General features: G+C 41.0%; 1 protein-coding gene across 1 annotated transcript; it reads left to right on the forward strand.

Annotated features, from left to right (window-relative positions):
- Positions 1-716: 716 nt before the first annotated feature.
- LOC105445096 (slit homolog 3 protein-like) lies at positions 717-2,981 on the forward strand. The gene is made up of 2 exons (XM_030978623.1): positions 717-1,140; positions 1,717-2,981. The coding sequence occupies exons 1-2, from the start codon at positions 717-719 to the stop codon at positions 2,979-2,981; spliced, it is 1,689 nt and encodes a 562-aa protein (XP_030834483.1).
- Positions 2,982-11,101: the final 8,120 nt, after the last annotated feature.

An 11,101-nucleotide genomic window follows, 5' to 3' on the forward strand; every position in this document is an offset into this window, starting at 1 on the left:
TGTCGGTGTTAACTTCTATTTGCCCTTGTGTTCTTTAGTACATACCCTTTAAAATGTCTCATATGGTTTTGAGTGTGATCTTATTACTTGTAAATGTTTAAATGTTTATCCACACATGCAATATGAGTTTGGATTCGTCACAGCTCAAAATGAGGCTGACCGTCTGCAGCAAAGGATCAAAATTTGTTTTTGCTTCTACGAGCTTGTGTTAGCATAAGATATTTAAGAGCGATTGATTATCATCCGACAAAGGAGTACCTTTCCTTTTTCAAAGATGAGATATTGACAGCATGGCAAACGGCTCAAACTTGTACATATTGCTCGTCGCTTGTCTCATAGTCAGTTCGTCCTTTCAATCTTTACATCGACATGATGAAGATTCGGCTGTGACATCCTTGACAAAGGACATGTACAAATCTTTCCATAGATGCGATCAGAACCTTGAACTGAAAAGAGCTTCTTGCAGCAATAAAGGCCTGAACACGGTTCCTCAGAATCTTTCTGAGGATACCGAGGAGCTTGACTTGTCCTATAACAATATCAACAAACTTTTGAACTCCTCGTTTAAAGTATACCCTCTTATCCACTTTTTGGACATTTCTGTAAACGATGTAAGAGCGATAGAACCAGCCGCTTTTTACCCCCTCAAGGGCTTAAAAAACCTGACTCTAGCCTTTAACCAGAATCTTGTACTTCCGGCAACAGGCGTCTTTATGATGTCTTCACAGCTTTCCTATCTCGAGTTAGCGGCATCAAACTTGAATTCGCTCCCCAATGACATCCTAAAATGGAGTCCACGTCTAGATTCTGCATTACTGTTCTTCAACCAGCTCTCATTCATCAATGTAAGTTATTGTGGCATGGCCGACACTGTAGACACAGGGATATCCCTGGTAGACATGAGTGGTAATCGACTGCAACACCTTACAGCGAGAGATTTCACCTTTGTGTGCCACACTGATATTCTAGATCTTACAGACAACCCTATCAGATCAGTAGACCCTGATGTGATCGCATCACTACATGTTCGCTCTTTGATGCTAGGTCGCTGCTATTTGAGTTACGAGGTGTTGGCAAACATCATCCTCGGAATCTCAAAATCAGACATCGGAGAGCTTACAATCGAGGAAGGCTCTGTTGGTGAGTTTCCTAAAGGTTTCTTTGATCCTCTGCGCGATTCTTCTCTCTCTGTTCTAGACTTCAGCTACAATGACCTGAATAGCCTCCATCCTTTAGTCTTCTCAAATTTGACAAAACTCAAACAATTAAGTTTCAGTCATAACAATCTACCAATAGACGAAATTCAACCAGCTTTTTTCGAGGGCATGAAGGCATTAAAGGTACTGATAATCAAAAGTAACCAAGTGACAAAAATTAATCCTCACGATCAGACTTGGACAGTGGACTTATCGGAGCTTGACTTATCCGGTAATCTGTTAAAAGAAATATCTGCATCTGTATTTCGTGGTTTAGGAAATTTAACTTTCTTAGACATGAGCTCAAACAAATACCTTTCTGCCTTTAAGCTGACCGCCTTTTCGGGACTTGACAATATTCAAGCCATTCATTTGACTGGAAGTAGTTTAGTTATTCTGGAATTGAACACCCCAATATTAAGATCACTTTTCCTAAATTCTCTTTCTCTAGTTTGGTTTGCTTTGCGACCAGTAAAATCATTTAAACATTTACAATCCCTTGTTAATTTAAACATGAAAGACTCTCAGCTTCGGCTGAAGAACATATGGAGTTCAACTGCAAACGCGTCTGTTTTCGATGGATTATTGGATCTTATTCATTTGGACTTGAGTATTAACCCTCTCCTGAGTGAGGAGAACGATTTACCGCCAAGGATATTCCAGCAACTCTCTGTTTTACAAGAGCTAAATCTAGACTACTGCGATATTAAAAATCTTCATCCTCTTGTCTTCTCGGGATTGGAATCACTTCAGAAGTTAAGTTTGGAGGGAAACAACATCCATCATATTCATGATGATGTATTGTCGGGGTTGGATCAAATACAAAATATCAACTTTGAAGGAAACCGTATTGCGTACTTGGAGGAGCTAATGTTCTCACATAACTGGAAGCTCACAAATCTTTCCTTGGCCGACAACAGATTAACGCGCCTTAATCAAAGCACTTTCAAGCCGATCTTTTCCTCCATTTCATCACTTGATCTATCAATGAACCCAATTGATTGTAACTGTGATCTAAAGTGGCTTATTGATTGGTTAAATGAACATATAAGCCTGAAAAACAAGGACGAAACTATTTGTTCGTCAGCATCTCTGAAGCCTCTTCGTGAGAAACCCCTGCTTGAGTTTGATCCAAATGAACTATGTATAATAAACAATGGTATATTCTCTCTGATTCCCCTCGTCTCCATTAGCTTGGTTGCCATCAGCGTGCTGTTGTATCACTACCGATGGCAGTTGAGGTACAAACTGTTTCTCTTGAAACTGGCCATACTGGGCTATAAAGAGATGCGAGACGTTCGTGACCACAATGATTACGAGTTTGACGTGAACATAATTTTCTACGACGATGACGAAGAATGGATTCGTGAACAGCTCCGACCAGCTCTCAAAGAACGGCTTCCACAGTTTCAGAGGAACGTCTTTGGTGATCAAGACCTTGTGTTGGGTATGCATTACTTAGAATCCGTCGATTATGTGGTGAGCCATAGTTACAAGACCATCATAGTGATTAGCAGAGCTGCTGTGCACGACCACTGGTTCATACTCAAGTTGCGTACGGCCATGGACCACGTGAGTGACACTCTGACAGAATTCGTAGTCGTGGTTTTCCTCGAAGACATCCCAGATGATGAAATGCCATTCTTGGCGAGGTTGTACCTCAATGATGGCAGACCCTATATTCACTGGACTGAGGAAGTGAGAGGACAAGATTGTTTCTGGGATAAATTGACCAAACATCTGTCAATTAATCTAAGGACGAATGACTTCATCCCAAACGAGTAGTAGACATGTTTGAATATAGAGAAACGTGTGATGGTTATCAGTAATGAAAGTGGTAGTAGTAGTAGTAGTAGTAGTAGTAGTAGTAGTGTCGTGTTACTGATATTGTTACTATTATAGTATTATCATCATAATTTTTTTTAATTATTCATTATCATCTTTGATATTATCTGTCTTTATAACTATTATTATATTTTAAGAGATAAATACAAAGTAAGGATACTGACGCTCAATATCCAACACCTACTCAAAATAGATTGTGAAAGTCATTGTATATTATTCTTTACAATAGCATTTTGGACCATTTATAAATTGATTGTTAAACGAAATATAACTGGGATAGACAGGAGAAAAGTTGCTTCTAAACAAAATCTCCATAGAGAAATTATAAAAAGAATGGAAAGTAAATCAAACTTAAAGATGAACAGAAAACTTTTACCAAAAGAACTGTTGGGTGTTATTTAAGAAAAGAAAAGAAAAAAAAAAAAAAAAAAAAAAAAAAGAAAAAAAAAGAAAAAAAAGAAAGGGAATCAAAACTATCAGTATAATTTGTATGTTAATTATGATTCAATTGCTTTGCAAAGCAAAACTTAATTTCAATTCTTTGTTATGACAATAATAATGTTTTTGCGATTATGTAAATGTGATTTGTAGTATTGTATCTTTGAATGTAACCATGTATATATAATCAATAAATCCTCTGATGAGGCAAAGAAAAAAAGAAAAAAAAAACTATTATTATTATTATTGTTATCATCATCACCATCATCATCACAATTATCATTGTTGTTGTTGCTCTTGTTTTTGTTAAAGGTAAATGGGGGGGGGGGGTAGTGAGCAATTTTATTTTTTTTGGTCCTCGAAATTTAAAAATTTGCACTCCCCCCCCCCAAAAAAGGTAAAAATCACGTGTCTTTACATGATTTTTTTCTCAAGGGGGGGGGGGGGGGGGTCGGGCCCCCGCCCCCCCCCCTGGATCCGCCTCTGTTACAGTGTGACATACCATGCTCTCGAGATAGGAGTAAGGGGGCAAATAAATAGGAACAACAAATCGGCTAAAGTGGCTACTCAGGAAATGTTCAGTCCCTCTTCGCCCGAATAGTTTCTTTCAGAAAATAAGTAGATACGCAGTCGTGTCATCCTTTGTCATATTGAATGCAAGGAAAGAATCAGTGGAAGGATGTGGAATATCTTGGAACTTTAATTAGCACTTCATTCTCTTCAACACTTCTTCTCTTTCTTCTTTCTCTTCCTCTTCTTCTTTGCCTTATTTCGTCTTCTTCTTCTTCGTCCTCTTCTTTTTCCCCTCTCTCTCTCTCATTCTTCCTAACTTTTCTTCCTCGCCTACCTCTCCAACCTCCTCCTCCCTAACTCCATCTTTATGCTTTTTCTCCCCTCTCTTCTCTTTACCCCCCCCCCTCCTACTTTCCCCCTTTTCTTCCACTCCGTCTATTCCAAGTGGAATGACTTGGTTACACTCGTTTACACTTTATCTCCAGCCTATAATGTACCCTCTACTTTCTCATCTCTTTCACATTTTCGTACATCGTTTCCTACTCCGAGCCCTTACCCGCATGTTCAGAAAATCATAATCCCCTTAATTCTTTTTTTTTAATTTAATTTTGTTGCCAACCTATGCATTAAATACAGGCACGATTAATAATTGCTACTATACATGATTGATGTATGATTGTAATGTATATTGATGTATTAATGTAACTATACATGATTAATATATAATTGTAATTATGCATGACTGATACATATTTGTAATTGTAATGCATTATTGTTTGTATTTTTTTATATGTAGTGCGACCTGCCATGGTTTCGGAAAGGGAATGTACACATGTATACCTTTTATATGAAATAAAGGCATGATTTAACAACAGTGGGGTTTTCGTGATCAGAGAAACTGATTATAATGTTCTTTCATCGATGTGGTCTCCTTTTGGGCTGTTACAATGGTCAATTCCAATATGGCTGCCATACGGGCAAATGCGACGATGTGTATACTTAAATTTTCTTCTCTTTTATGGGATATAATATTGGGATAAAACTAATTTCATGGTCATATCAATGGTTAACATGCACACATAAACACACTGACATTCATTAGTTAACCCTAACATACACACGAAAATCACACAAACACCACAAACACACACAGAGACACACACATCAAAACTGGCTAAAATCACGACTCCAATTTCGACCAATCAGATGGCTAGATTTCTAAAGAGAGGTTTATATATATATATATATATATACCATATTGTTGTATTAACATTTAAATATACCCTACATAGTACAATAACCGAACATCATAAAACTGGTATATTGACCCTGACCCTAACCCTAACCGTAAATCCAGAACAAACATATGGTTTATTAAACTAATGACAAATGATTAAACCTTTTGCTTCTTGGGAGGCCTTTTAGTTCCCTCTGCCTGCAAACGTACGTAAAGGGCAGTACTTCTTTTGTTCAGTCGTTAACAGGACACGAAAATGTCCTGCTAATGACCATGTATACTTAATGACTCATTTTTTCACTACATAATTATGTCCGCCCAATGACGCCGTAAGGTAAATATATGTATATATTTATTTATGTATATATATGTATGTATTGTCACGAAATTGGTTTCATTTCGTAGTAGTTATTTCGTCGTAGATGGCGTAATTCAAGTAAAATATACGACGCTATATAGTCACGTGTTAAGTTTAAGAATGTTCGATTGTGCATGTTTTTGACAGTTTTAGTGTAATTACTTTTCTACCATTAATAATTACTTGTTCTCTTTTGTTTAGTTTTATAGAATAAAACTAATGCTTTCATTTGATATATGGTTTGTTTCAATCTGATATTGTAAAGTGGAGTTATATCAATGTTTATGTAATTTTTGGAAACCTAACCAGAATAATAAATGTATAAGAAATGTGTATATAAATCAATTGTCTCACGGTCTGAGAGCTTCCTGTCATAGTCTACATAATTGCCGCCGCCCACTGGGCACACTTACATTGTAAGGCAATCAGATTATGTTTGGATATTTGCCCAATAAAGTATTGCGTGCAACGAAATGATTGAGATGATCGTTTGCATGTCTTTCCATGGGGAAACCTAAAGTTGAAGTCTGATTTTAGGTGACGACCATGGTAAGAATCTAGGTTGTGTTTGTTGGGTCTTTTACGTTCTAGTATTAGACAATACCAGGGACTACTGTGTAGCAGAGCCAGTGGCATGGTCGAGTAAGCTGACTGTACGAAGTCAGACGGTCTGGTTGTTTGGAGGTGCATGAAGCAAACTGGTGCGGCCAATTGGAGTTGCATGCGCAAGCAGACTGGTATAGACGTCTGAAGGGTGCAGAAGCGGACTGGCCTAGTTGGCTTGTGGTATACGACGGTACAACGGTTGGTAGAAGACGGTGGTCGAGAGGTGGTGCGGAGCAATATATCAGACTGGTGTCAACGTCAACGGGGCAGTATATTTCTGCCAAACGGATCCACGGTAAAATTGGTACCGGGCCAGGAAAACCTACCAGCAGAAGGCATCCTGACAAGAGAAGCTGCTGGGAAGAACATCGCGACAGGAACCGGTTTCGTTACATGTGGTGTCAGAAGTGGGATCCAGTGACAATGGCACAAGGAAGAAATAGGCAGAATCGACCAACGCCAGGAGAAATGATGAAGCACTTAGAAAGGAGTATGACAGAAGTAGATCAAATGATGGAGCAACTACGTGCTTCGATGAGTCAGGTACCAGTTGCAGACCCAGAACCAGGCCGCCAGGAAGCATTTCCCCCAACTCTGAGTGGACAAACTGCATCAGGACCAACTGCAGATTCACAGATGCCAGCGGCACAGCGGGATAGATTTAGTTCAACGCCCCGAGAACAAAGTAGACGGCTGCCCAGTGCAGGAACTGGAGTTCATATTACACCACCGCTTTTCTCTCCACCTATGCATGATGTGGGGAGGGCAAATGATGCATTAATCGGCAGACGACCCCATATGGTACCAGACAGATTTGACGGTCGCAGTCCTGTCGAGGATTACTTGCACCATTTTGAGGCATGTGCTGGAGTAAACAGATGGACCAAAGTAGAAGCAGTGCAGTTTCTTGCTGCAAGTTTGAGAGGATCTTCTGTGAAGTTGTTAACCCAACAGCCTGGAGTGGATTTGACATACGACGAGTTGGTATACAGACTCATGAACCGGTTTGGTCTTGGAGGTAAAGCTGAGGTATACCTAGCAGAGTTGAGACAGCGTCGTCGGCAACCAAAGGAAAGTCTCCAGGAATTAGGACAAACGATACGGGAGCTGTGTGCATTGTCCTACCCCGAGTTCGATGAAAAAGGACAAGACCGACTAGCCCGTGGGCATTTTCTGGATGCCGTAGTAACACCAGAAATAAGAGAAGGATTGTTCCGTGCTCAACCTCGCACGCTTGATGATGCCGTGGAAGCAGCTTTAAATACAGAGGCCTTCCTGAGGATGGAGGGTCAGAGAAACGAAGTGAGGCGTTCAACCGCGTACAGTCGAGCACTGGAAGAGTGTGAGGTTTCAGCCATCCGAGAACAGCAACCAAGGAATCCTACTATCGATGAGATAGTAAAGAAGGTATTAGATGCCTTAGACATGAGAAATGGGAGGAATACGATTAAACCAGATGTACCAGATAGGAGACCGGAACAAACCATGCCAACTAAAGTCTCGGAACGGAAAGATAACCGGTGTTTCAACTGTAATGAATTGGGACACTGGAGGAACCAATGTCCTTATCCAAGGAAAGTTAGGGGAGGAACAGCACCACCAGCAGCAGAGAAAGCAAATACAAACTTGCAGTGGGCAACTGCAAATGGGATGACAGATGAAGAGGAACAGACCAGAGTTGGTTCGTCTCAGGATCCTAACACGAAAGGACTTTTCCTGGAAGGGAAAATCAATGGACAGTCCTTGAAATTACTGATCGACACTGGAGCCACCAATACTTTGATTTCAGATAAGGTGTTTGACCGGATAGAGGATAATAGAAGACCTGAGTTATTACCAGTGACCAGCGTGGTACTACAAGCAGATGGGACCCCGTTGAGGACCAGAGGTAAATCAAGGCTGGAAGTGCAGATCGGAGATTCACTTGTCACTACAATGGTAACTGTGGCCAGCCTCAAGAACGAAGGCATTCTTGGGCTAGATTTCCTAGTTCAAACTAATGCTGTACTTGACTGCCACAAGATGGAATTGAGGACCGAGTGGGGCATAATTCCATGCCTAGATAGTGAAGGAGAATCATTCTGCAGAAGGATAGTGGCGGGGGAGGAAAACTCAATTCCTCCACGACACGAAATGGTGCTAGCAGACAGAGTAACAGGTAAAAAGGAAGCACTGTGTGAAGGACTGGTAGAATGAGAATCTCCTGTGAACCCAATCGAATCATGGAAAAAGGGACCCATCGTTGCCAGATCTGTCGTGAAGACAGATGAAGATGTGTTGCCTGTCAGGGTGTTCAATCCAACAAGGGAACAGAGGAACATAAAGGCAGGCACTGCCATTGCCTCATTGTCAGCGGTGGAAGAAGTGGGCACAGAAATGTGCAACCAGACGATGCCCACTGAAACCAGTGCAAGCAGAAACATGCCACCCGACAAGCAGGGAAACAAGGACGTTGATGCCCGACGTACGACTACCCACTTCTTTCAATGTGACTCTTGTACCAAAAGTTATGAGAAGAAAGACTCTTTGCAAAGACACAAGCGGGAAGTGCATATCCTGAAGTACCGTTGCGACCAATGCGATTATCGCACGGGTAGGAAGGCGGAGATGGAGCGGCATCAGGGAGGCCACGATGTAGCTGTGGTTCCCGTGAGAAAACACAGCTTAACACCTGTTTCTTCGCCAAGATGCAAACCCACTTCCACGCCAATAACAGGGACCTCTGAAAAAGCTGATGCATCGTGGCGTCATGTAAGAATGGACTGGCGGTCGCCGCCACGTGATGATCCAAGATTGGACCGACCTCGAAGGAGATCACCACGTCGTTACCGCTCATCACGACGAAAATCCAAATCGCCCCAAAGAGACCTGACGAAATCGTCATGTCAAAAGACCCCGGAGTCTCCACAGCATGATGGATCGGAAGCTTCCCCTCGACATAGCCGACAATCTACGCCCGAACCAGGAGAAGAGTAGGATAACGACGAAAGGTCCCCTTCACCACTTGACTTGCGATATTCATCTGGGAAAATGGCGTCGGAGACTACATGGGCTAGAGAGTGGACTGAAATTGCTAGTAAGAATGCTGAAACTCAAAGTGACACTGATAGTTCTCGTTAAATAATTCAGTCAGTACTGCATGAACTTAGAACCGCTGGTTCCGGTGGGAAGGATACCTAGATGCCCATGGACGTTATTTTCTGTAAATGTGTTATATGCAGTTTGTAAATTGTTGTTAGATATCGCTCGGGGACCGAGCTAAGGAAAATAAGGGAGTTGTGTCACGAAATTGGTTTCATTTCGTAGTAGTTATTTCGTCGTAGATGGCGTAATTCAAGTAAAATATACGACGCTATATAGTCACGTGTTAAGTTTAAGAATGTTCGATTGTGCATGTTTTTGACAGTTTTAGTGTAATTACTTTTCTACCATTAATAATTACTTGTTCTCTTTTGTTTAGTTTTATAGAATAAAACTAATGCTTTCATTTGATATATGGTTTGTTTCAATCTGATATTGTAAAGTGGAGTTATATCAATGTTTATGTAATTTTTGGAAACCTAACCAGAATAATAAATGTATAAGAAATGTGTATATAAATCAATTGTCTCACGGTCTGAGAGCTTCCTGTCATAGTCTACATAATTGCCGTCGCCCACTGGGCACACTTACATTGTAAGGCAATCAGATTATGTTTGGATATTTGCCCAATAAAGTATTGCGTGCAACGAAATGATTGAGATGATCGTTTGCATGTCTTTCCATGGGGAAACCTAAAGTTGAAGTCTGATTTTAGGTGACGACCATGGTAAGAATCTAGGTTGTGTTTGTTGGGTCTTTTACGTTCTAGTATTAGACAATACCAGGGACTACTGTGTAGCAGAGCCAGTGGCATGGTCGAGTAAGCTGACTGTACGAAGTCAGACGGTCTGGTTGTTTGGAGGTGCATGAAGCAAACTGGTGCGGCCAATTGGAGTTGCATGCGCAAGCAGACTGGTATAGACGTCTGAAGGGTGCAGAAGCGGACTGGCCTAGTTGGCTTGTGGTATACGACGGTACAACGGTTGGTAGAAGACGGTGGTCGAGAGGTGGTGCGGAGCAATATATCAGACTGGTGTCAACGTCAACGGGGCAGTATATTTCTGCCAAACGGATCCACGGTAAAATTGGTACCGGGCCAGGAAAACCTACCAGCAGAAGGCATCCTGACAAGAGAAGCTGCTGGGAAGAACATCGCGACAGGAACCGGTTTCGTTACAGTATATATGTATATGGAATTTGCTTATATTAAACATTCTTATTTATACATACATCGGTTCATTTTTATATATCGATAAAGATGGTACACTTATAACACATCATTACATCACTTTAAAATAACTTGGTCACCAGATTTCTAGCCCCCCTCACAAGTGTGCACCATTTCCATTACTTAGGGAGAATTCCGTTGAAAATCAGTCACATTGGCTTTTGCGAAACCTCAAAGATATCTGTTTCCTGCTGGGTGGAGAGTGGCCGTGTACACGAATAGTTTGCCAAAGAATGTTATTGCCATGACTGCGACTCAGACCACACACCATATGATTAATAGTTTGAATAAATCAATTAGGATTTTGGTATTATTTCGGTCTTTGCCGGTCCAAATAACATCCCTAACAAAATTTATCATGCCACACATATCAAATATCGAATATCAAATATCAACGAAAATTTTGTGCGCATGCGGGTGTTTGTGTGTGACTTTGCTTCTGCAAAAAGCATATGCAATGCATTTCATTTGATACATTCAATTCATTCTCCCACTCCGCTAATCCCAACATAATACCATTGGATGCATCACTTTGGCGCAAGTCGATTTTTACACTCTCGCAAAAAATGCCTCCTAATCATCCAAACGTGATCACATAC

The sequence above is a fragment of the Strongylocentrotus purpuratus genome, unplaced genomic scaffold (genome assembly GCF_000002235.5).
Source record: "Strongylocentrotus purpuratus isolate Spur 01 unplaced genomic scaffold, Spur_5.0 spur5_scaffold_1, whole genome shotgun sequence".
Taxonomy (NCBI): Eukaryota; Metazoa; Echinodermata; class Echinoidea; order Camarodonta; family Strongylocentrotidae; genus Strongylocentrotus; species Strongylocentrotus purpuratus.